At 40.5% G+C, this 27,027-nt stretch overlaps 2 protein-coding genes across 2 annotated transcripts in view; one reads left to right on the forward strand and one right to left on the reverse strand.

Moving 5' to 3' along the window:
- Positions 1–3,874, forward strand: part of LOC126374312 (tyrosine-protein kinase receptor torso-like) — a 30,399-nt gene extending 26,525 nt beyond the window's left edge. The window contains exons 14-15 of the mRNA XM_050020862.1: positions 349–531; positions 1,431–3,874. Coding sequence (XP_049876819.1) covers positions 349–531; positions 1,431–1,542 — 295 coding nt within the window. The 3' untranslated portion in view covers positions 1,543–3,874. The remainder of the gene's footprint in view (positions 1–348; positions 532–1,430) is intronic.
- A 446-nt stretch (positions 3,875–4,320) lies between these two features.
- The window catches only part of LOC126374285 (dnaJ homolog subfamily C member 13), a 41,085-nt gene continuing 18,378 nt past the window's right edge, over positions 4,321–27,027 (reverse strand). The window contains exons 16-37 of the mRNA XM_050020808.1: positions 26,449–26,549; positions 25,662–25,839; positions 25,032–25,234; positions 24,198–24,318; positions 23,144–23,460; positions 22,261–22,462; positions 21,718–21,906; positions 21,070–21,205; positions 20,607–20,797; positions 19,738–19,929; positions 19,148–19,327; positions 18,297–18,458; positions 17,744–17,962; positions 17,182–17,314; positions 16,314–16,577; positions 15,648–15,760; positions 14,879–15,051; positions 13,927–14,158; positions 13,397–13,564; positions 12,636–12,782; positions 11,646–11,871; positions 4,321–11,090 (exon numbers count right to left, since the gene is read on the reverse strand). Coding sequence (XP_049876765.1) covers positions 11,017–11,090; positions 11,646–11,871; positions 12,636–12,782; positions 13,397–13,564; positions 13,927–14,158; positions 14,879–15,051; positions 15,648–15,760; positions 16,314–16,577; positions 17,182–17,314; positions 17,744–17,962; positions 18,297–18,458; positions 19,148–19,327; positions 19,738–19,929; positions 20,607–20,797; positions 21,070–21,205; positions 21,718–21,906; positions 22,261–22,462; positions 23,144–23,460; positions 24,198–24,318; positions 25,032–25,234; positions 25,662–25,839; positions 26,449–26,549 — 3,921 coding nt within the window. The 3' untranslated portion in view covers positions 4,321–11,016. The remainder of the gene's footprint in view (positions 11,091–11,645; positions 11,872–12,635; positions 12,783–13,396; positions 13,565–13,926; positions 14,159–14,878; positions 15,052–15,647; positions 15,761–16,313; positions 16,578–17,181; positions 17,315–17,743; positions 17,963–18,296; positions 18,459–19,147; positions 19,328–19,737; positions 19,930–20,606; positions 20,798–21,069; positions 21,206–21,717; positions 21,907–22,260; positions 22,463–23,143; positions 23,461–24,197; positions 24,319–25,031; positions 25,235–25,661; positions 25,840–26,448; positions 26,550–27,027) is intronic.

Here is a 27,027-nt window from a genome sequence, read left to right on the forward strand (position 1 = left end):
GTGGGGACGTTAATGGGCTGAGGATGATGATGGCTATTAGTCGCAGGAGTAAGGTTAAGGGCAGGGGTTAGGTTCAGGTTAGGTTGCAATAAGCCTATGTCTTTGTGCAATAAAGAATTACTGATTGATTAAGGGGGATAGCGTGGACTGTCAGACTTAATCTTCTTTTTTTAATTTAATAGGTTCGCGTTTGACCACAATCTCACCTGATGTTAAGTGACGATGTGGTCTAGGGTGGATTACGCTTACCTAGAGCACTTACGCTTTAGGCAGCTCACGGTAGGATTGACATTTTTATACGGAGTATCCGGGGTTACCTACTAAAGTGAGTCTTTCTCTTTCTGCCAGCTACGATCTAATGATGTCTTGTTGGCGCGCCCGCCCGCGTGAGAGGCCGACGTTCGCTGAACTGCATCACAAGCTGGATGAACTCCTCAACAACGCATGCGCCGACGAATACTTATCTCTGGAACTGGACGACGACCCACCCCCTACGCCCAAGCCGCAGAGATATATCAAGATGATTCTTAGGTAAGAAGATTTTTTCATAAGCTCAGGCCTGTAATCATCATCATCATCATATCCTAGCATCATCCCGTTTTTCATGGCGTCCGCTTACCTAACCTGAAGATTTGACAAGTCCGAAATTCTGCAGTAGAGAACTTTGTAATAGCCTCCTAGCTCGTTGCTTGTTTTGATCGGTCTCCGTGGTCTAGTGGTTTTATCTAATTCTCTACGGAGATAGGTTAGCTGCGACCTGGTGACCTCCCCCCCCCCTGACATAAAAGCCTGATCCGCTCCTGACCTCAGTAGTGGAATGTTGTGCTTTGTATAACATTGTACTACATTGTTTTAAGTTTACGCGGTTAATGGCCCCGATTCCTGCAGACACCGCCTAATTTTATTTTAAGTTATATCCGTCATTTTCATATCCGTCGAAAAGGAAAGGGACGGATGATTCACAGCTCTTAATTTTAGGAAGAATGAGTAAATTAATGTGTCGGGTTATTGACTGACGTAAAATTTTTAGACGGTTAGTTTAGATTTGTGCTTAAAATTGACGTGTGTTCCATAAATTTTATGCTTGTCGATTACCCGTCCCTTTCCTTTTCGGCGGATAAGAAAATGACAGATATAACTTAAAATAAAATTAGATGGTATTTACAGGAATTAGCACCATTATCATAATTAAAACACATAATAACGAGTTCTTACCGCGTTTAAAATGGGGATATGAGACGGGGAATGGGGATGTCTGCCCGTAGAGAATTATGGTTCTACCTACTCCACTCCAATCTCATCAGTCATCCCGTGATCATGGCACTTGCAACAGTGTCGAAATATCGGGAGTCTCATATCCCCATTTTAAACGCGGTAAGAACCCGTTATTATGTGTTTTAATTATAACATTGTACTATCCATATTTGCAGGGGTAACAGAGTATGGGCGCGCGGCGAGAGTTACGAGCGACCGCTGAAAGGGCCGCAGTCGAACCACTACACGTCACCGCCGGCTCCGCTCGCCAAACCTCAACCAGTTTGACACACGTGATTTCAGCATTGTGCGTGCTGATTTGTATCTCTCTCTTTATTTAAGAGCTGCGCTCTTGTCGGTGGAGTAATCGCCATTCCTCTCTTCTTCCCGTCAAATCCCGTCTTCCCAAAAAATACATCACCCGTCACTCTCTCACAGTACTGCACAGAAAGAGACAGACGATCTCTGTCGCGGCGAGAAGTGTCGTGTGCTTACGGTGCTAGGTCCGCTGCGCCTTTTCTTTTTATTTGATTCATAAATGTTCTCCTAGGTCTATCCCTTCCTCTAATGATGTGTATACGTGAGGATACTTTAAATACAACGCAAACGCGATTGCAAATCGTTCCAAAGGACATGCACCTTATTGAGATAGACGTAAATTATTATCTGTGATTTGGACTGGCGTTATGAGACGAGAATGCAGGCTTTTTCTATCGTGTGGGTTGTGAGGTGAATTACCAACCTCATCAACCAGAATGCAGAAATGCGGTATGCGGTGGAAATTATGCTTACGCGAGAGCAGAAAACACCGCGTTACCGTGTTTCGGATGTCGGATCTCGGTCGGACATTACAGGTCGGATTATCCGAAAGACAGATGATCAGTGCTTCAGAATGCACGTTAATCCGAAGGAAGCCATTGGTCCCGGTTACTACTTATGTAAGAATGGAGTCATTACTTGAGTCATGTCAGGGGCCTTTGGCGGCGCTATGATAACCCTCACACCAAGGTTTTTGAGGCTGGTAATCCACCTGATAACCCACACTACAAGAAAACTCAATTGGGAATTCAATTACAATGAATTAAAAATGTCACAAATAATCGAAAACTATCCAATTAGCAATACTGACAAATTCATTAATATTTAAATTAACTTTTAGAACTTAATTTTTAGCGTTTTTAATTGATTTAATATGTAATTTCTGTCAAGTAATAAAGTCCGTTTTACTAGTTCATACTATGGCCCAACAAACGAAACTTGATTCAAATGGAATATCTTTTATTTCTCTTTCTTATTCTTACTAAGGTGTACACTCTTAGTGCGAAAGAGACGAGAGATAAGTCTCTTTCGTAAGCGATGTACTAGATATCTGTCCTGATGTAATAGGGTAGTTTCCAATCAAATCAGTTACTTTTTACTGAACGTCAAAAGACGAACTATGAAATTTGTATGAAAAAGCAACCTGTGACGTCATAATATGACGTCGAAAATGTCGCAATTATTATTACATTTTTCTTTATTTCATAAATAAGTTAAATAGAAAAAAGAATTTTTTTTTGTCAGTTTAAGATCTGTCTTTATTTAGTTATCAGAATTTCATAATTTATCTTTGACCTAGGAAACTACCCAATTCTAATCATGTTACGTTTGTTGGATCATAGTCCATTAAGTTTTTTAGGTTTTTACAGAAAGTCTCTTGTGGCACGCGACTCTTTCTCGCCGCGACAGAGATCACCTGTCTCTTTCTGTACAGTACTGTGAGAGAGTGACGGGTGACGTATGTCGAGGCGAGAAAGAGTCGCACGCTTATGGTGCTAAGCCGGCTGGCGTGTGTAGTATGTCGAGCCACCGAGCCATTATTCCAATGATCTCGAATAAGTGATACAAGTGAATAATAGTATGTTGTAAGTAAATGAAAATGGAGTAAGGCTAATAAACAATTAGATAAAATCTCGCCTTCAAAAGGTAAAGTACCTGTATTGTATTTTAAGATATCTTTAAGTAGGTGAAATAAATCTATTGACCAACAGGGTAGTTTCTAACTAGTCAAATCAGTTACTTTTTACTAAACGTCAAAACACGAAATCACTATGGATTTTTTGTATGAAGAAGCCACAATGACGTCATTCATAGAAAAACGTAATAAAATGTCCCATTTATTATAATATTTTTTTAATTAAAATACATAATTAAGTTGAATACAGAAAAGAAAACGTTTTTTGACAACTTTAGACCTGTCTTTATTTATAATCAGAATTTCATGATTTATCTTTGACCTACGAAACTACCCAATTGTTGGGATACCTGTAAAATTTAAAAACGGACCCACTAAAATAATAAATAATGTCTTGTAAATTACGCGAATGGCTATTTGCTAACAGTTTTTATAGTATTAGTGATTTTTTTGAATTCATGGTATTTGCATGCTAATAATAATTAGCAGGATAGAGATTCTGTAACACTGACTTATACCATATTGTGAACCTAACCTAACCCATCCTGAGCGAATAAATTATTTCTGATTTGTTAGTTCGTCCCGGGTTCGAATCCCGATTGGAACATACTAAAAAACACTTTTGAGCCCTGGCTTAGTAAGGACATTACAGGCTGATCACCCGATTGTTCGAAAGTAGGCACGTTAAGCAGTTTGTCCCGGTTACTGCTTACTGATATAAGTACGTAGTCGTTTCATGAGCCATGTCAGATCTTGTTTATTTATTTGTAACAAACACGTTTCAAGTTCTCTTTTTGTACTAGTGTAGTGTAATGTAACATTACATCACTGAAGTAGTAGAGGTGGTAGTCTATACAACCACTCCACCTATGTTTAATTCCCGTGTAATTAAAAATGTATTTTTTATATATAAGTCGTAGATTTACGATTAAATATACATAGAAATTTCATTTTGATAATTACATTACATTATACACACATAAATATATGTTTTTCATATATTTTTTTCAGTAGATTTGGCTCAACAATTGTAGTGTTTCGGTTAAACCTTAGAATAAGTTTTGTATTTTTATACATATAAGTGTTATGTAATAAATAAAATAAACCATAAATCAGATTCATATTATATTAATTTCATATATTTTACAATAATATAACTTATCTCTAGATATAAAAATATACATATTCATCACTTCGTTCTACCACTCGTGGTGCCTTCTCAGCCCTGTCCTTCATTGATATCTGTGTTCCGAGTCTTATAGAGTTTACTTATTTATATAACTTTAATATAAATAACATTTTACCGTTAGTCTCATTCTGGCGGACTGAACTTAAGCTAGTGCTTTGTCTGTTCTAAAACTAGCGCTATCCCTTGCGTACGCTAAGCGTAAGTGAAGGTCGGCGCTAGTTTCACAGCTGTCATACTAAAGCACCTGCAAGTTTTGTGCGCCAGAATTGACTCTATACTAATGACATGAAAACCCCGATAAAGCTAAGAGCCGCTCGCTAATTGCGGCGCACGATTACGCTTGGTTGGTTGAACTTGACTTTTGTAATTAAATGGTGCAGATTCTGGCCTCACTCCTCAGGGCCCGCAGAATACCAGCGTCGTGGCTCACGCCGCGACTTACGCTGAGCGAGGTCCTTTTATTCCGGACTCCACCGCCGATGATCGGGCCGTCAGTGCGTTGCATTTAGAATACTTAGTTTTATTATTATTGTTTTTATGATTTTGATTTGTTTTTCTTTTTGTTTTGGATTTTTTTTGTCTGTGTACTTATTGATTTCCGTGTGGTTTCTGTCCTGTGTTAAATGTAATGTACCTGTCTGTCTGTGTCTGTGGTGTCCGGAAGTAATAAATGTTTCTTTCTTAAACACAAACCTAATTTAAATTTAGCTTGCCAGTTCCAAAACTAGTTCTCTCTTTCTTGCACTCATCGTAAGTAAAGGACATCACTATTTTTATAACGGCCAAAATAATTAAAATTAAATTTCTTTCGCCAGAATCAAAGAAAGATACAAGAGAAAGTAGGAAGAATCACCCACTGAGTACATCTTTATAACAATTACTGACGCACGACTGTTGTTGGAAAAGCACGCAACCAATCTCAAGGCGCCCTAAGACAACTACCGTGGAGTGACATTTACTAATATACGTGCGCCGCATTAGTTTAAACTAAAATAAATAAATATGACAAATTGAATTCTATTTTTATAACCATATTTATTATCTTTTTTTCTTAAAATTCGATGTCCAAAGGCAAAATCACTACAATATGCATATTTAATAACTACTTCTTCAATGAATTATAAACGTTATTGTCCCGTCTATAAGTTCAGAACACAAGAAAATCAAGACCCGTTCGACATTTAAAATTGTAAGGACGTACCCGATGTGTTGACATGATCAAAACGCAGAAAGAAAAACAAAGATAGGTACTTAACGAGGTAATTTAGGCGCGAAACTTTCAATACAGATTAGTAATAAATATTTTATCATCCGAATATTCTATATTATTGTAATAACAGTCAAATTTTAATGATATTAGACGCAAATATTCTTGTTCAGTACCTGCCTTAATATAATGATTACATTTGAATATCTAGGCGCCTAAACTATGATATGAGTAACCCAATAATGAACCATGGATTTAGTTTTAATAATTCTGTCTTTGTATCAATAATTTTCTCTGATTTAACACATACGTATAGGCAAATTAATCACCGTGGTAACGCACATATCGAAAACAATTATCTTACACAAGAATTCGTGGAATCTAAAACACGTCTCATAATATTCTTATTATATTTTTAATTGCATATTTTTTGAATAACATACATCTAAATTTACTGAAATGATTCAGTCTCAATATACTAAAAATAATTAATTTCGTGTTGATGATATATTGGGAATGGCAAGATAACATAAACTATTCATTTCATGATTATGATTCGAATGATGTTTGTATATGATATTCCAGTAACATTCCAGCGTTGGATTCAATCGTTAAACTGGGGGGTTAAAAAAGCCACATCGAAGCAATTCATCTAAAAAAGTAATATTGCAATTTGACATTTGTCAAATGTGATGAATTGCTTCGATGTGGCCATTTTAACCCCCCTGGAATGCTTGCTGGTATAATGTGAAACGCCCATAATGGCAGACAGCCATTACCGATAACAAATTTTGTTTAACATACTAGTATGATTCATGCATTTCCGTTCTGTTCCTTTACTAAAAATCCATACAAAAATGCGAATTCTATATCCGATCAATCCGTATAAAACTTACGCATCTAGTAATATAGGGAAATTGAGTGTAACGGAATAGAATTACACTTCTTTCTAAACTAAGGATATCACGTTTCTATATTTGAAAAGGGTGCAATATGACAATTTCGAACAATATTGTAGAATGGTGAAAAGACCTTTATAGTACCTATATAAAACTGCAAATTGGCCGCAACTAAAAAAAATAATTAGTACATACAGGGTGTTAGTGACACAGTAACGAAAAATAAATTAGAACGTCTACTTGATTAATATCATGAGCAATATCATGTACCCACTTTAAAACCCTGTCGCACCATCATATTTGACATTTAATGAGACTTACGGTATAATTTGTCAAAAAAGTTAATGTGACATGGTTTCAAAATGTATTATTAGTACTCGTGACCGTACTAAAGACGATGGTTGGTGTTTTTCTTGTTGGAAATGTTAAATTACAATTTTGAGTTTCTGCTGCGCCGCAATGTAATCAACGCAACATCCTATCCTAGACCACATAATAATACTTTAAGTAATCTAGCGACTATTCGCGTTGTTCGATTTACATTGATAGTTTAATAACTTGTCTTTTTTATTTTAAATTCGGGTTCTATGCACAATGTGGGAAAAAACAATACTATTTTTTTCATTAATTTTCCGACGGGAAATTCCACTTGATAGCAACTCAGAATCATGGTTTGAATCATCCCCCAAAAGTTTTCGTTACGATGTCACTAACTCGCCGTATAGACAACTTGAAAACCAACAAAAAAACAATGCAAGTCTATATTCATTTCTCTCGGAAATTAAAATCTTAAATTGCATTCCTTACTTGACATTTTACCATACCATTTACTTACATAACAATTTATGACCATACATATAATTGTTTATTCTTCACAGAGATCGCTATATACACAGCTATGACAAAATACACCAATAAAATGTACCTTTGGCTAATAATACTATAGTGTCGTAATGGCGCTGATACACGCTAATTTTATTTTAAGTTATACCTGTCATTTTCTTATGCGCCGAAAAGGAAAGGGACGAGTAATCTACAGGCATAAAGTTTATGGCAGAAATATTTCAGCAGAAATCTAAATTACTCCACTAACTCTCCACTCTTAAAATTTTACATTTTACCCGACAGAATTAAGTTGACAGCACACGTCCAACAAGTTGCATATCAGCCAGATGCCTATTTTATTCACCCGGGTAATTCATTCATTTTAAAATTGACAATAGTCAATCAACCGTCCTTTTCCATTTCCACGGATAAGAAAATGACAAGTATAGTTTAAAATAATATTAGGAGGTGTCTGCAGGAATCGGGGCCATTATCCGTGTATCCGTCCATTATGTTCTAGCCTTTATTGGTACTTTTTTAAACTAAGAATTACTTATAATAAGAAAATAACGGGTAATATAATCGATCGATTTTGACACAATATGACACGAAGGAAGTTTCATTGAGTTTTGAATTGTTTAAGTCTTCGAAGTAACGTCATACCATTATAGAATACTTCTGTGAGAATACTTTATATTACTTTTAACCCTCACGACACTAGATAGATTTAATATTGATTCCGGCAGACACAGCTTGTCACTTGGAAGGGACGGACGATTAACAGCTTTTAAATTCAAAATTAAACAGTGAATGAAACCATAACCCGCACCAATCAAATCAGCATCTTGCTAGTATGTAACCCGTTTCATGTTTCTGTCAACTTAATTCTGTCGGGTTATACACCAATGATAAACGTTTCGAAAGGGTTATAGATTTCCGCCTAAAATTGAGGTGTATTCCATTCATTTTTAGCCTGTTGATTACCCGTCCCTTTCGTCCGCGGATAAGAAAAGGACAGGTATAACTTAGAATAAAATTAGGAGGTGTCTGTTGGAATCAGCGCCATTGTAAGAAGCCGTTTTTGCGAAGACATTTTTCGACGTAAACGGTCAATAAAATTCATAAATCTATGAATAAGTTCCATGAAATTACGTTCGGTGCTTCAAATATGGCATTCTTACTTCGATGAAAAAACTACTTCGTGTCGTATTATGACGAGATTTGTTAAAAGGAGTAGGTGACTCATAAACGTGTTTAAAACTTCGACAATTTCTTAACACAATATAACAAATGACATAATTAGTTGCATCTTTATACATAAGTACAAAGTAAGGATTTGCCTTGCTTATTAGGTAGATTAACTTACGAATAGTGCTGCCTATTTCTCTTACTCTAGAGACATTTCGTATAATTATTCATATGCCTAGAATGGGGTACAAAACTGCCTATTTCTCCTTCAAGGTGTCGCTTCTGTTGAGTGTTCTTTAATTTTGACAGTTACCCATAATATTTGAGTAAACAGTGTAACACTTTGCGCAGTGTTTAACTGCAAAATCACAGTGTTATGTTTATTCCCTAAAGATCGGAAAGAAAAAAGCTTAGAAAAACTTATTTTCAATCAAAACTGCCTTTTTCCAACTGGTTGCTTTTCTTTCTCGTAACTCATCTTTCAGATGGAATACACTCCAGGAATTTTATCTGGACGGTATGGAGAATTATCATAATTTAAGAACTTTCAAAAGGTGCTGCCGCTTACATTTTGAGCTTCTATTTTTTACCCTCGTTAGAATACATTGATTCATAGTGCAATAAGCTAGTTTCCAACTAGTCAAATCAGTTACTTTATACTAAACGTCAAACAACGAAATTACTATGGAATTTGTATGAAAAAGCAACCTGTGACAAAATGTCGCACTTTTTATTACATTTTTCATGATTAAAATTCATAAATAAGTTAAATAGAAAAAAGAAAATGTTTATTTTCAGCTTTAGATCTGTCTTTATTTAGTAATCAGAATTGCATAATATATCTTTGACCTAGAAAACTACCCAATTCTATATAGTAAACATCGATATAGATAGTTTCGAAATTGAGAGTATCTTATCAGCTATTTACCAAAGAGCTTTGTTATTATATTTTTTTATCATAATTTATGCGTGACGATAGCACTTGCGCAGTTGAAAACACGTGTTTTGTGTTTATGTATTGATTGCACAAAACATTGTTACATCATGATGTTGTTATGATTTCAATTGATAAGAAAGTCAAATATATGTAGTGTACCAGTAGTAGTGATGCCTATTAATAGTTTAAAAAAAAAAACAATATTATGGATAGTCCTTGCAATAGTCAGAAGCAATACAACCGATAGTATTAACGTGTAACGATAGTATAGATCTAAATGAACTATCGGTACTATCAACTGTCGATAATCTAACTATCGATAGTTCGGTAACGGTAACCCCAAGTACAGTCATGAGCAACATAATGTACCCACTTTAGGACTCTGTCGCACTAACATATTTGACATTTAGTGAGACTTACAGTTCAATTTGTCAAAAAAGTTAATGTGACATGGTACCAAAGTGCATATTAATGCTCGTGACCGTAAATGTCAACAGATCATCTGCATAACCAGACCATCTCTACAAATACGCCCGCGCTCTGTGATGAAATCATAGTATTCGAATGAATAAACATTTTTAAGTTTTGATTTATTTTTTCTAGAACAATAATGCAATATAAGGTTAACGTAATTTTACATCAATTTTATAAAGAAGTTAATCTGTAAGTGATGTGAATGTTGTAGCTTTTAAAACTTCCCCAATGCAATATTTAGCAACCTTATAAAACCTAACACGATTTGAATCACATATCTCTTGTCTCTTCCATAGTATACCATTAGTGTGAAAGAGATGTATCTTTCGTCTCTTTCATACTAAGCGATGTATTCTTTGAGTTGTCATTAAAATGTTACGTTTTACAGGGTATAACTTCCCTGAGAGTATATAGGTCAATAATGTACATAGTAGCGATACCGGCAGCATTCCAGAACGAGAAACGGGAGTTTTTAATAATAATATAAGTTAGATGACGACCAAATCAATAAGATACTTTTGAAGAAACATTTTTTATGACATGATTTATGGTTTTCCTCTCATCGCATTAACTACTTGGCCGGACAAATGGGGAGCGCCGAGAGCTCTAACCCGGTACAAAATTTAAGACAACAGGCCTGAGGCTGCCATATTGGGCGCGTAACTTTAAGAAATATCAAAACGATATGTTTCTATGAAAGTGTGAAAAACCATGACGTCATCAATCACGGCAAACCGTCGTACACATTGTTACGTACTTCTTAAAAAAAAAATAGGTTAGTCTTATTTTTTTATCACTTAAAACAGGCTTCTATTTTTTCTGTTGATGAATGTAGGCATGGAATTCCATAGTCTCTGTTTACCCCGGTGAGAAATAGGCGTAAGTTTATGTATGTATGTTTTTATGTGCAATAAAGTACATTTGATTTGATTTCGATTGTATTCAGCATTAGCATTCTATAATTTGACCCAGCGATCTACCAAATGCTTCATGTACAAGTTCTGTGTGTGACCGGCTTAACTGGTGAGAATATTTGTGGCAAGGCAAATCCCGTGTGTAATGTGTGGGGTACTAACAGGGCAGGCGGCGTCAGTCGATGGGCGGCGGCTGCGCAGGGATGTTGGAGGGCGGCGCCGTGAGGTAGCCCGCCGAGTGCGGCGCCGCTGGTGGAGAAGGACATTTATTTATTTATTTATTTTGTAATCATGCTTCAGAAGGAACGTTAGGCCGTCGGTCCCGGGTTACTAGCCTCTACCAACCTGCAGAAGAGCAGCGTGGTAGAGTATGCTCCGCCCCTCCGATTGACTGAGGGGAGGCCAGTGCCCAGCAGGTGAGACGTAAATAGGCTGTTTATAATAGGCTAGTTTCCAACTAGACAAATAAAACATAAAATTACTAAGGAATTTGTATGAAAAAGCACACCGTGACGTCATAGTAAAATATGATAATATTTCGGTTTTTCTTGATTAAAATACATAAATAAGTTAAATAGAAAAAAAAAAATGTGTATCTGAATTTGTTGATGTATCGATGCTTTAAAGTGAAAACTTCGTGACTTTTTGAAAAATCATATTCTGATGTAATATTTATTAAGAGTTTTTTTTTAAGTTTTATACTCAAAGCATGCATGAGAATGGAAAAAAGTGGTATAGTCAAAATAATACTGTAAGTCCGTGGTTTCTGACTACCTATGTATGTATGTATGTAGGTATAGTTACCAGCGATGGAGTGGTGGTGCGGCACGGAGGATATGAAGAGGTCGTGCCTCTGCGCCGCGTACTGGTCCCAGACGCGCGAGCGCGCCAGCACGCCGCGCACGCGCTCGCCGTGCGCGGCCGAGCGGGACATGGCCTTCAGCGCGTTCACCAGCTGCGCCGCCACCTGCCCGTCCAGGCGCGTCTCCAGCAGAGAGAGCAGCTCGCCTATTAAGTCTGTTTCTAGTGCCTGCAACAAATTTTATTTATTTAGTAAAACGACGCGATAATTTGACGGGACTAAAACATATTCTATCTCTTTCTTACCCTCTTCTTCTATCATGTGGGTTGTGAGGTGACTTACCAACTTCATCAACCCTGGTGTCACGATTATTATTGAGCCGCCAAAGGCTCATGACATGGGTCATGTAACGACTACTTACTTACATCAATAAGTAGTAACCGGAACCCTTATTGTAAGTAAAGGACGGCACTAATTTAAAAGCTATCAGACTAAAAGTTAAGCAAGTTGTTCCTTTAGCCGTGTCAGCCCCTGGTAGATAATATCTCTGACACCAGGGTTGATGAGGCCGCCTTCACGCGAGTGAAGAAATAAAAATATTTGATTCGATCCCGCAAGCACTACTTTAACGTTTACCTATGTATCAAATTATATTTTATTTGACAGCTCTAAGGCGTGCGATGTACAGTTTCGTACGAATTCAACTCGTGCGTGCACAAACGATAACTGGTCGATAGTCGTCGTCGTCCAACTCGCAGCCAGTGTACGCGCTCTTATAGTACTTCGTACTGGGAATTGGAATATCCTTCCATATAATTCGTACGAAAACGCGTCCAAAGCGCGACTGGCTTGATGATTTCAGCGAATTAGACAATTACAGTAAATAATAAAAAAAATAAACAGATGTCAAAAATACTATTAAATTTGAAACTGGACTTCGACTTTCGTTAGTTTTCTTCGTTATTTTCTAAAACATTTCTTTTGAACATTACCTGTAGTACAAGTCGGTCAGTGTTGACCGAGCTGTTGAATATAGAGCTGAGCGCCTCGCAGGCGCTTCCGATCACCTCGCGACACGTCTTCACTGCCACTTTCATGCCCAACATTACTTCCGTCTGTGTTAGCGCGCTTACGCAGGCCTGAGGAAAGATAAACTGATTTATTTCTTGATGCATAGAATGACACAGAGCCCCAGAACAACCAGAAGCCGACCGCAAAATAAGCAGTATCAACCAACAGGTTTTCATACTTCGCCTCTAACAAATTATGACATGTTATGATGTTATGTACCTGGGTGTCAGTGAAGGAAGCGAGCGAAGCAGGATCGCTGAGGTTTTTGACGTATCATGTACCTGCATGTGAGTGAAGGCAGCGAGCGAAGCAGACTCGCTAGAGCTTTCGCAGCTCGCTAGCAAGAATTATAATCGTATGGTATGTATGTACCCCGGTACCGGACTTGCACCAATGAGTTATTAATTTTCACTACCACAGTTGGCTCGACCATTACAGACGGCGATACGACTCACCAGCTCACGTTGGTGTAACAGAAAGCTCGGTGAGGGTGATGTACTTCTGACTACCCCACTTGGGATATAGTTGTGAGCTAATGTGTCAGTGAAGGCTGCGAACGAAGCGGGATTGCTAAGGTTTTTGAACATATTACGTACCTGTATGTAAGCGAAGGCAGCGAGCGAAGCAGGATCGCTAGTTTCATACTTCTCTAGAAAGGATTCATATAGTACGTATGAAGTACCTGTGTGTCAGCGCAGGCCGCCAGCACTGGCACGGCATGTTGCGGGCACGAGGACAGCAAGCGCGCCAGGCGCGGCATCTCACCCAGCTGTGCGCATACTTCTCCTAGAGCCGGCCGCGACCGAAGTAGTATAGCTAGAGCTTTCGCACATACTTCGCCTCTGCTGCCCTGTTGAAAATACAGTGAAGTTAAAAATCATTATTGATTTCACGTTATCAAAAGGCTATACTCATCAACACCGACGTGATTGACGGGGAAGCGGTCGGCAAGGTCGCATTGGCTTGTATGAAATCCGCTAATGCTTAACCTGAATAACCTCACCGCGTGGTTCACTGCTATCTGTTACGCAAACCACGCAGTAGGAATAGATACCCACGGGTAAAAATACCGGAAAGACTGTACGAACACTACATTCAGAATATACACGCAACAACATCGAATGTAAATATCAATACTATACTAATTACGCAGCAACTATGTATTACAAATAGAAATAAAAGTAATAAAACCCCAAAAAAAGCATTACTTACTTCACCAGAATCCTTGTTCAGGGCAGCTAGGGTTTCAGTCAACAACTCCTGTAGGAACTTCTTAGGACTCCGCAGGTTCCAGTGGGGGTTCTGTAGGTACAGCTTGAGGTAGACCCCTGCCACCACAACTTCGCCAGGAGGCGCCCAGGTCTCTTCCCCGGCCGAGACCCGCTCTAACGTCTCCCGATCTTCGAATGTCAAGTTCGCATCGCGGAGTTGGTTGGACTGATGCCTGTTGGTTAGAACTCGTTCTTACTATTTCCATTTTTCATACAATAAGGAATAATGCGGCAACTCTCCGCTCCCACCCCCTCGGTCTTACTCTAGTCTTCAATCGTATGGGCGAAAGACGTCACACACAGATGCGCGTATACGACAACGTCAATGTGTAGCGTCTGTCTAAAACGAGGTATTTTGTATGAAGTGTCCGGGGTGTGTTATTACGTAAGAATAGGACAAAATAACAGACACGACTTAAGGACGTCATCCCAACAAACTACGGGAAGATTGCAGCATATTTCCCAAGTCCGCATATAGATATGAACCATATAATAATGAAAGGTTAGGCAACCCATCGCCCCTTTTAGTCAATTATGTAGATGACAGTGATCTCTTAGTCGACTTTAACATGCCAACCGAGAAGCAGATTTTAGGAGTCTTGTTAATATTGCCATAACGGACATAAGTGGACGTGGAAGATAGACCCCTGCGACCACCACTTCGCCAGGAGGCAACCAGGTCTCTCCCCCTTCCGAGAGATGAGATCAATCAAGGTTAATTAAACTCGTATCGGTGCGAAGCGGAGAGTGTTCCTTCTATATTCAAATTCAAAAATATCTTTATTTCTTTTTACATAACGAACTTCTCATGCAGTTTCTCACAACCTGTATAGCCGACGAAAAGCGTATGTACGCACACATAGTACTTGAGATTATTCTATGTAATAGCATACCTGTCTCTCAAAGCAGCCACGTGGTTGCACACTCGCTTCCTGGCTTCATCACTCCACACTAACTCGGGGTGTTCGTGGTTGGCGTCCATCATATGGACAGCGCTTGAAGCGCCGGATTCCCGCATCGCTTCAGCGAACACGCCGGGAACATAGCGCGATATTGTTAGGCGGACCTGGGGGTTATATGTTGATGTTAATGAAGGTCATATATGGATAACTCACCAATGACGAAATTTGTCTAATAGAGGCGTAACTACTGTCACAGAATAATAGACGGTATGACTTGTTATCTACTCGTAGTTTAATTAAAAATCCGAAAGACTTCTTATAACTAGGTTTAGGTCTTCATTTTTCCTACATCTTGCGCACTAGGGTATTTGACTAAGTCAAAGTTAAATTATAAAATGCTAATCTACAAACAAAAGCCAGTCTAAGATGATCAAAAATCAATCTCATTTTACGTTTCGCATTATTTTCGATTTTTATTTACAAGTTAAGTAACAATGAGTACGACGTTTGACCGCTTTTTATTGATGATGTCACAGGACAGTAATCCCATACAAACTCCAAAGCAAAACTTTCGTTTTGATGTCTCATAAAAAGTATCTCATTTGACTAAGTTGTCAAGTAGCCTATCCCGAGTTTTAATAAGTTGAAATCTACTTCACCCTAAGATTGCCTAGAGAAAATCGCTGTTTAGTAATAAGGCCATCAAACCGCAATAGTGATACATATCTTGATTCTACAAGACGACCATTGAAGAAATTACCTTGGGTCCATGCAGTTTATCAGCCATCATTCTAGCTAGTAGTTCAACCGCCGCTTCTCTCGTCTCCGGCGTTTTACTATTGCAGAACAGATCTAATAGATATATCACAGCACCTGTGTACAAACAAACAACGCGGAATTGTTTCATAATTCATGTTTAGATCATAAATATTTATCACTTGCTCAGTCATATCTCTAAATGCACTACTCTTCAGGAATTAATTACTATCGGTTTTCTTCATTCGTGTGAGTTGTGAGGTGGATTACCAATCTCAGCAGCCCTGAAGTCATGGTCATTATTGAGACGCCAAAGGCTTCATCACATGGCTCATGTAACGACTACGTACTTAAATTAGTAAGTAATTACCGGGACCAACGGCTGAACGTGCCTTCCACGGAAGCAAGGATCATCTTACTTTCGGACAATCGGGTGATCAGGCTGTAAGTCCTAACCAAAACAGGGCTCACAAAGTAATTGTTGTGATATGTTCCCACCGGGATTCGAACCTGGGACCTCTGGACCGTGAGCCCAACACTCAACCACTGGAACACGGAGGTCATTGAGACACGATCGGTCATGATAGTTTAAATAATTTGATATTTGTAGAAACACTGAAAATTGATTTACAATGTTGCTCCAGGAAGGGTATAGACGGTATAAATTTACCTTTAGCTAAAGCCTCCTTAACGAGCGCAGTATTGGCAAGCAGAGCGGACAGTGCCGCCAGGGCCTCCGCCCTCGGCGGGCGGTCACCCAGCAACGCCAGAAGATGCCCCAGCACCATACTGGCTGCTATATCCTCCACACATTCCCTGCTCCCAGCCGCGGCGAGCACGCTTCGTAATGCCGCCTCTTGCAAATTAGGATGCGCTCGCGCCGATAGCATCCCGAATATCAAACCGAATTGACCGATGCATTGGATCTCGGCACCTGGAAGACAATTTTGGTTAATATCATAATTATACACTTCACTACGGTAGATCCATCTCTTCACAAAAGCACATTCCAGACAACCATTTCGACTAAAGTAAGACCCAGAGGGGGTGAGGTAAATCAAACTGGGTGGCTAATGCGAACTGGTGCGGGGCGGAGAGTTACCATTCTATACGTAGTATTATTTTTTATGCTATGATAAAAGGCCCAGTTGTGTGGATCAAACAGGCTAGAAAAGACAACGAAATCGTCTCCTCTGGACCGACTCCCACTGATAGCAAGTGCAATTCATCTTCTGGGAGACTAAAAAGGACAAATTGAAGCTATTCATCTAAAAAAGTATAACATTGTAAATTGACATTTGCGCACATAAAAGTAAGTGTGCAATGCCAACAAAAGTCAAATAGTAATATTGCTTATTAAAATTTATCGCCTCAATGTGGGCTATTCAAACCCCCTGATGACTTTGGCTCAGCCTAAATACATCTGGCATGTGCATTGTATAAAACCTGGGACATTTTTTAGAAAATCTCCTTAGCGAATGTGAGTCAATTTGTTTATAGTGTGTCAGTGTGTATGACATAAAAAATGTGGAACGTACCAGGATTCTTGATGATGACGTTGGCGAGAGCGGTGAGAGCGAGTGTGAGGTGCTCCACTCTCTCGGTGGTCATGTCCTGGGTAGCTTGTGAGTGGACGAACTTTAGTAGGTCCAAGATGAACTGCTGAGGGTTCTGTAAGGAACAATATTGTTCTACGTATTAAGACTTGTTTTCTAAATGAACTCGCATAGGCCAAAATATCGACCCCAAAAGCTGACAAACTAAACGTCTTTGCCTTATAGTGAAAACCATGTTAGCACCTCTGAAAAATCACGTTCTGATGTGACTTTCTACAACAAAACCTTGATTTCTTTCAATTATAATTAAAACACAACACCGGGTTCTTACCGCGTTAATCAGGGATATGAGACTCCCGATATTCTGGGTTCTTTCAATTAATTTAATTCCACAATTTTACGAGATTTTGATGCATGAAACATTCCTTCACCGATGACAAGTCCGTATTAGTCGTATAACATTTATGATCAAAATGTGGATTCGAAAATCATTGGTTTATGACTAACACGGCTCTTGCAAAAGAATATCAACGATTCTTCTTACCTCAATAGTAAACTCAGGCTGCTCATTGTAGATGTCAATATAGACGCCGCCAACTGAGACTAGCCCCTCATGCGCCGAGTACACGAACGGCTCGACCAACGGACCGTCCTCTTCTGGGTTCACGCGACAGTTTCGTAACACGTCCTTTAGTTCTGCGCGCGTGCTGTTGTCCCACACCAGGTAGGGGGTCCGCCAGTTTGAGGTTAGAGTTTTCAGGAGCTGTGGACAGAAAAGACATGCTGTGTACTTTCATCATGACGTGATTTCGAATACCGGTCGGGTCATATCACAAAAAAATATATGACCGAACTAGGGTTTGGTTAGGACATTACAGGCTGATCATATGATTGTCTGAAAGTAAGATGATCCGTGCTTCGGAAGGCACGTTAAACCGTTGGTCCCGGTTACTACTTTAAAGGGACTGGTTGTCTATTTGTCATACGAGGTCAATGGGGACTTGTTGACAAACATACTTGCAGCCACTAATTTGCCGTTATCAGTGGCTGCAAGTTTGTTTGTCATGAGTTTATGTATGTATGTATTTAGGTTATACCTCATGCTGATCAGGCTCTTTCAGCTTCCCGCAGAGATACGGCGTGAGTAGAGAATGCAGCGCGTCTCGTATCCTGTCGTCATCAGCTGATTTGTCTTCGTGCGGCCCATATATAGCGCCTAGCGCCACTACGCATAGTTTCGCTAGTTGATTCGCGATTTCCTGCGAAAAAAGAAATAGTTCAGTAATTTATTATTTAACGGCCGCCATGGTCCAGTGGTTGTGTTGGAAACATTAAAATATTAACTGGCAATAATTCGGTTCTTATTAATAAGTTTAAACACATAAGCCCACACGATAGAAGAAGACCACCAAGCCATGACGGGAGACACCTCCACTAACAGTGCGGCATGGGCCGTACAGGTTGAGCGTTGTGCTGATCTGGATCTCGGGTTCAAATCTCGGTGAGGACAAATCACAAAAATCACTTTGCGATCCCTAGTTTGATTAAGACTTTACAGACTGGTCACCTGATTGTCCAAACGTAAGATGATCCATGCTTCGGAAGGCACTTTAAGTCTTTGATACTGGTTACTACTTACTGATGTAAGAGCGTAGTCGTTACATTCATGACAGGGGCCTTTGGCCTCAATAATAACCCTGAGACCAAGGTTGATGAGGTTGGTAATCTACCTCAACAACCCACACGATAGAAGATGTGTGTTCATGTGTTATATTGCTTTATACTCCTGTGTTATATGTTACTTATATACATACATACATAAACTCACGCCTATTTCCCATCGGGATAAGCAGAGACTATGGAATTCCATTTGCTTCGACCATGACACACTTCTGTTGCGTTACGTTACTTTTGTGCAATAAATTGTATTGTAAAATGTTATAATCACCTGTTTAGTGGTGTTCGCGTCGGTGTCGACCCCGGACTCCGCGAGCGTGTAGTCGTAGTGCAGCACGGCGGGCAGCAGCGCGTGCACGGCGCCGGCGCGGGCGAACTGCGAGCGGCACGAGCGCTCCGCCGCCAGCGCCGCGATGGCCTCCGCGCCCGCGCACGCCGTGTCGCCCAGGTGCTGCGGGGGTGGACACATTGTAGGCGGCAGATCCACGGTTTCCTTTCTCATCATAAAGCTGCTTTTAACCGTTACGTCAAATATCGCGCTGTTTCGCATCTATCGTAAGCTAATTTTGATTTTCTTGGTGGTAAGAAGATACACACAAGCTACAGAGACTGCATAACATCGCGAGGAGGCGAGGAGTGTAATCTAGTATTCGAGCCCTACATTCCAGCAGGGGTAGCTCTCCGCTCCCCACCAGCGCGCAGCGGTTTACATCATCCCAGTCTTACTTTAGTATTCAATCGTAATGGCGTCAGACGTCACATACACAAATTCGCGTGTACCATAACGCCAATGTGTAGGATCTGTGTAAAACGAGGTGTTTTGTATGAGGTGTCCGGGGTGTGGTTATGTTACAAGCATACCGGGCGCCAGGTGAGCGGCACTATGTCGGCACACAGCTGCGGCAGTTCGGCGCAGACGGCGCGGCAGTCGGGGAACGTGGCCGCCACGGCGAAGCATCGGGCGCAGTGCCCGCACACCTGCGCCGCGATGTCCGTGGGCTTCGAGCACGAGGACAGCACGGGCACGCAGCGGGACATCGCCTCGTGGAGGACCTGTGGGGAGAAAGCGATTACAAAGGTCACAAAGAGAAAATAAATTGACCTAAAAAAGAAACCACCACCACCACCTTTAGTCTAAGAGAGGGCTCGATAAAGTGCGGGTACTAAGTTCATCTTGCGGTAGATGTACCTCTGAGTAACTGTCAGTACTATTCAGAGGCGGAGGACAGGATTCCTAGTACGGCTTTGAAACAGACTACTCTGGGCGCCATCCCACTCGCGTCAGACAGAGTACTGCGTGGCGGAAGGCGAGAAGGAAACGGATGCCCTATTTTTCCCTAAAAAAGTAACATGGAGAATTGTACACTGACAAGAGCGTAGCTCTTAAATTAATGACGATGATTTAATAGACTCATAACCATATAGGGGTTCGTGTCAAAAGCGGCGGTATTATGTTTCTTGGTTACTTGTCTTTGGAGTTTATGGATGTATTTGATACCTTCCTTCTATCGTCAACTCCTCGGTTCGGTTCAAGCCAATGTCTACATAGGCTACTTGACAACGCAGTCCAATGAGATCCTATTTACGAAATGTCAAAACGAAAGTTTTCTTCTCTTTCGACTCTCTCGGAATCATGGTCTGAATCATCCCCCTGAGTATTCGTTACGATGTCACTAACACCCTGTATAGTATATACGTAGTGTATATAGATATAATAGTGTGAAAATGACCTGCAGTCCTCCCTCGCGCCGCAGCTCCTCAGCGTTGAGAGCGGAGCACCTGACGGTGGCGTGCGCCAGCTCGCAGGCGGCGGGCAGCAGGGCGGGGGCGTCGCTCTCCGCGAACAGTTGCTCGGCCTCCGCCTCCAGGCGCGCCGTGCGCAACAGCTGCGGGTAGCCCGCGTACTTGTATGGCGCTAGCACTGTGGGAACGATAAACAACCGTATACAAAAAGAGGCTTTAACACTGCCGTTGAAAAACTATTCGTCGCGACTTGTTTACCAGCTGAAAAAACTTGGTAATTGCAAAAACATTTTTTAGTGTGATGGAACAAAAAAAATACGATTTTCGGATTGTTTCCTCTTATGCTGTAAGAACTTCATTCTTACCAAATTTCATGTAGGTATCTAGGTCTATGGGAAGTACCCAATAGCCGTCCGGCTATTAACCATGGATAATAACCATGGAACTTACCATCAGAATACCTGTGGAACAAGATGGTCTGCGTGCGTAGAATGAGCACAATATTGTTAGTGTTGGGCCCGTCGCCGGTCCACACGTTCCTGCTGCACAGAAACTCGTACGCCTGGTTCACAGCCTCGAAACGATCCTAAAGGAAACCATTGCACATTATAGTTTACAGCCAATGTCCACCATGTAAGTCTTACGTAGCAAATTAAAAAAGTCATAATTGAGGATCCGTACAAGAATTTTAGCATTTTTATGGACACTTAACACCCAAGAAAGGGTAGACAGAAGTGTATAGTATGTTATGTACAGTCGTCGCCAGCTATGAAAATAGAAAAAACTGAAACCGAGGCTTTTCTTGCAGCTACTTTTCCTCAGCTATACGGGTAGCGAGAAGCTGCAGTAATTTTAGGCGGACGAGACATTCAACAAAAAATATATTTATGTAAAAATTTATGATTCAAAGTGTAACTATGTTACCAACTGGATGAAGATGTTTTTTGAGTATGAGTGAGCAGATATCTAGTAACTGCTAATATTTAAAATTAATTATAACTGTGATTCATTGAATAAACGTCAATACAGAAACAGCAGAACTATAAAAAAGTATAAAGAGAGTTTTATTTTAAAAAAGTAGATGTCTGTACAACTCACTCTGCCTTCAGGGTTCTTATCGGGGTGGTACTGCTGCGCGAGGCGGTAGTACGCCTTCCTGACAGCGGCCTCGTCGTGCTGCCCGCCCGCCAGCCCCAGCGCCGCGTACGCCTCGCTCGCCGTCATCGAAGGCGGCTTCTTCTCCACCTCGCGACGCCATGCCTCTAGCACGTCTTTCAAGAGGCGCACCTGATGAGAAAACATTGATTATGAAAAACACACACACTATCGAAACCCTATCAAAAGGATCTCATAACTAATTTGATTGGAAACTTCCCAAAACATTGTGGTACCTGTATAAAGAACATTCGCTATTGTTAAATACAGGGTGTTGGTGATATCGTAACGAATACTGAGGGGGATGATTTAGACCATGACTTTGAGTTGATATCAAGTCTTTGTCAAGTATTTTCTGTTCCATACTTTTGCGACAGAAAGTTCCGCTTGATATCAACTCAAAATCATGGCCTGAATCATCCCTCAAAGTTTTCGTTAAGATGTTATTAGCACCCGGTGTATATTTCTGTAAGTCCTTATACTCACCGGATCTGGTATGGGCCAGTCAGGGAATTTCTGCGTGTCACACAGATGTCTCAAGTAGAACATGTTACAGAACAGTTCTCTCTCCAACTGAGTATATTGCACGCACGGTATAGCGAGGTAGGGGTACCGCGCCGCTATGTGTGCGCGCAGGCGCGGTGTGAACTCGCCTATATGGGCTGATACTTTCATTATTAACATACATCTGGAATAAAAACACAAATTATTACAAACGAATTGCACTTGATATGCCAGCAGTGCGGCCGCATCTGCCGCTTATTAGACTTTACAGCCATCTTGAAGGCTGTCTAAATCTTCTGACAAAGATATGAAGGCTGGAGACGATTTATTTTTAATTTAAATAAAACTAGCACAAAAGTGCAAGCTATAAGGTAATTCTAAAACTATTCAGATAAGCCATACTTCTTATTTAATGTCAAAACCAAGACAATATCCGACCGCTGGGCCAAAGCCTTCCCTTTTTATTCCCATTTTTTCGGTTCTGTGCGCACTCCGGCCAGTCCTTCCGGCAAGTATCCAAGTCGCCACACCATCTCTTCCGGGATTATGCATCTACTTTTTTATTAGATCGATGGAGCTAATACAGTGACCACAGTATTCGGTAATAGTGCTCTTTGGAGCTAGGAGTGGGAAACATTACTTCACTAGTTCACTCTCCTTCTCTCGTGTGACTTCTGCTACAACCCTGGCGTTAAGGTTATTATTGAGCCGCCGTATGACATGGCTCATGTAACGACTACATACTTACGTCACTGGGTTTTTAATACTATTATTATTTGTATGCCGTTTCCATATCTCTATGAATTCCTTCGCAAGTTAACACAGATCCTAAAAGTTCCACTTAACAATTCTTTACAAGACATACCTCATCTCCGAGTTCCAAATAGCCTCAGGGGTGTCCCATTCGCCGAGGAAGATTTGAGCAAACTTTTCAGCGCCGTGATTCTCCAGATAACACACCATCGCTTCAGGCAGCAGCTGTCCCAGTATAGACCTTTGCATTATGTCTGAGCTGGATTGATCCGCTCTGAACGCCTGCTTCATGTGAGTCAGTCTTAGGAATCTTGCGATTGGTAACAAGTTGGAGCCAGTGTACAGCAGCATGAAGTAGAAGACGCCTGTTAGGTACAACTTGGATATCTCCGGGTTGTCTTGCATCACTTCGTAAAGGAGGGTTGCCACCTGGAAGTATTTTAGTGTCAATATAGCGCGTAAAAGGAAATATATATGTAGATCGACTAATCTAACATGATGGACTAATGTTATGGGCGATAGGCTGATCCCTTATCACCATAAGGTTCATCATATCCAGCTTAAGACATCGTATCAACAGTGGCTGCAAGTTGTCTTTGATTGCTTGTGGCTCTGCCCACCCCATTAGGGATAACGGGCGTGAGTTTATGTATGTATGTATGTATATGTAGATCGCACGTACGCACGCACGATACGGCGCGAGGTTAATATTGAAAGCAGCGTAAGTACTATTGAGTTATATTCAATGTTTTAGCACATCCAAACGGTATGCTTATACCAAACTCCGGATACTCCACCCAAAATAGCATTTATTTATTTATTTATTATTAGGCTAGGCACATTAACAGTACAAACATATTACATTCAATATGACGTTTGCACAGGAACTTCGACTTAATTCCACCCACTCAATTCCATCTACGGAGAACTAGACGTCGGCTACATTCCATCCTTATGTTGTGGATATACCACCAATCCGCACTAAACGTTTTGCCTCTACATTTTTGATGCGAACAGCAAAGGACTGGAACTGTCTGCTTATGACGACATCATATCAACAGTGGTTACAAGTTGTCTCTGATTAATTGTGGCTCTACCCACCCCATTAGAGATTATGGGCGTGAGTTTATGTATGTATCATTTAGTCAAAGTAAATAAGATCTTGCCTTTTCAACAAGTATAGGGTCAAATGTAAGCAGCAACTGGACGACGTGCGCTAAGCAAGCCGGTTCAGACAGCATCCTTTTCACTTTTGGCAGCGGCCGTATCACGGCGTCTTCTTCGTCTCTGCAAAATACATTACCAAATACCAATGTCAAACTCAAACTCAAAAATATATTTATTCAGTTGGTAACATAGTTACACTTTGAATCGACAATTTTTACATAAATATGTATTTGTTGAATGTCTCATCAACAAAAATATCAATTGTCACTCTTCTATCCTGTGGGTTGTGAGATGGATTACCAACCTCAGCAACCCTGGTTTCAGCGTTGCTATTGAGCCGCCAAAGGCCCCTAACATAGCTCATGTAACAACTACATAATTACATCAATACCCAAGGCCAACGGCTTAACGTGCCTTCTCTCTTTCTTCTCTATCTTACTTTCGGACAAACGGGTGACCAGCCCATACAGCCTGGTTGGGGTAGGACAATACTGCCAACCAGGGATGACAAAGTGATTTTTGTGATATGTCCCCACCGGGATCCGGGACCTCCGGATCGTGAGCCATTTTGATCATATAATGGGAAGATAAAACTACCTGATATTGTGGTTATAGTCTAACCTAAAGTATTGTCATAATAGTTGTGCCATTTCAAAATTACCCACTGCTGGGTATAGATATATTTTGCTTGTGATTCCATTTATTAATGTATGTAACGGACAGATCTAGACGGCCGACACTCTTACAGAACCGCGGTGTCAACCTTCTATGCTGTTGGCTCAACATTTGTCCAAGTTTTTGACGATAGAAATAAGCCTGATATATCAATTTACCTGCTAGGAAAGTATCTCGTACAAGTAATGAGCAGATCTAAGACGGTTGCGGCCAGGGCACTCTCGTCCATTACAGCGGTTCCTCTCGCAACGAGCGTCCATTTCAGCTGCGGCACACTGGCCACTGCGCGCCAACCTTCCATGCTGTTGGCCCAACATTTGGTCTTGTTGTTGATCTCGCCGGACTTGTATAGGTCCTTCAACTGGAATTTTTGAAAACACTTGGTTAAGGGAATATGTGGAGTAGACTTGTTTTAATTCGTATTTAACTTCTAACCTTTTTAATGTCAAATTGTGTAGTATCCAGTACAAAAGCTTTCTCCTTACTTAGATTCATGATTTTTGAACATTTACAAGGTGCTAACCCTTAAGCTGGATTTCCACCAAATATGTGCGAGGATGCACAGCGAGGGACGTGTTTGGTAGCACCAATAGAATCGCTTCATTTACTTAATCCTTTGGAACAGTCTTAATTGTAGATATTGGTAAAGTTGTATGTTGGAATGTAGCTTAGTATATCTTTGAAAAGTACTCTTCTGTTTTGATTTCTTTGTACCAGACTGCGGCGAATCAAAAAGGAGGGTTACGCGTTTGACCGCTATTTATTATGTATTTACTGCATGTACCTACCTGTTGGAAGCTAACAGGCCCCTTCCTCTGCACCTTGTCCCCCTGTTCCACGTTGTAGTACCACTCGCGGTCGCCGCCGCCCTGTTGTTGTTGCGGCCCTTCTATCACGTTGCTCTGAGCTGGTACAGTTGCTCGTGATGTGTGTAAGTGGGCCAATGTCATTAAGTCTACTAGGATTCTGGAAGAAATTGAGCATGTGTAGAGAGACACATAACAATGGGTTCTTACCGCATTTAAATCAGGAATATGAGACTCCCGATATTTCGACACTGTTGCAAGTGCCATGATCACGGGATACCCTTTATTATGTGTTTTAATTATGATCATAACCGCGTAAACCTAAAACAATGTACGTGTAGAAAGAGTTTGAAAACCGAATCCAAGAAAATTTTGATGGTCTCACAACACGACTCTATCTATCTTTCGACTCTATCCTTTCTAAATTGACGGAAAATATAGGGTATTTGACTGGATCAAAGATAAACTATGAAATGCTTATCTAGAAATAGAAGCCAGTCTGAGACGATCAGAAATCAATCTCATTTTACTTTTCGACTTATATTCGAATTTTATTATAATAATACAATTTGTCGCATAATCAGAAACATACGTAACTTCGTCACGTCCAACTAGGCGTTTAAGTGTTCTGAATCTGACCTGGTCCAAACGAACCCATTACACTAGCGGCATCGAAAAAACGAATCGGATTCGGCTTCGAATTTTATTTATGATTTAAGTAACAATGAGTACGACGTTTGACTGCTTTTCTTTTAAAAAAAAAACTCACCTTATACCGTTCCATTCTAATATTTCACTGACGTTTCTTCTATGTAATATCAGTTTGGATAGAAATTGCACTAATCTGTCTCTCTCCATTCTATCACAGGTCTGGAAAAATCATACATTGTTTAGTTTTTAGTAAGCCCACTGTTATATACTAGCTTGAATAACACGTCATATAAAAACAATAAATTTTAAAAAATCTACGGAAATGTCACGTTCTAAGAAGTATGGATCGCAGGGTCCGCTTACCTAACCTGAAAATAAGACAGGCCCGGTCTTCTTCTTCTATCGTGTGGGTTGTGAGGTGGATTACCAACCCCATTAACCCTGGTGTCAGGGATATTATTGAGCCGCCTTAGGCCGCTGACATAACTCATGTAACATGTTCTTACATCAGTAAGTAATAACCGGGACCAACGGCTTAACGTGCCTTCCGAAGCACAGATAATCTTACTTTTCGGACAATCAGGTGATCAGTCTGTAACGTCCTAACGAAACTAGGGATCACAAAGTGATTTTTGTGATATGTCCCCACCGGGATTTGAACCCGGAACCTCCGGATCGTGAGCCCAACGCTCAAACC

The sequence above is a fragment of the Pectinophora gossypiella genome, chromosome 17 (genome assembly GCF_024362695.1).
Source record: "Pectinophora gossypiella chromosome 17, ilPecGoss1.1, whole genome shotgun sequence".
NCBI classification, from domain to species: Eukaryota; Metazoa; Arthropoda; class Insecta; order Lepidoptera; family Gelechiidae; genus Pectinophora; species Pectinophora gossypiella.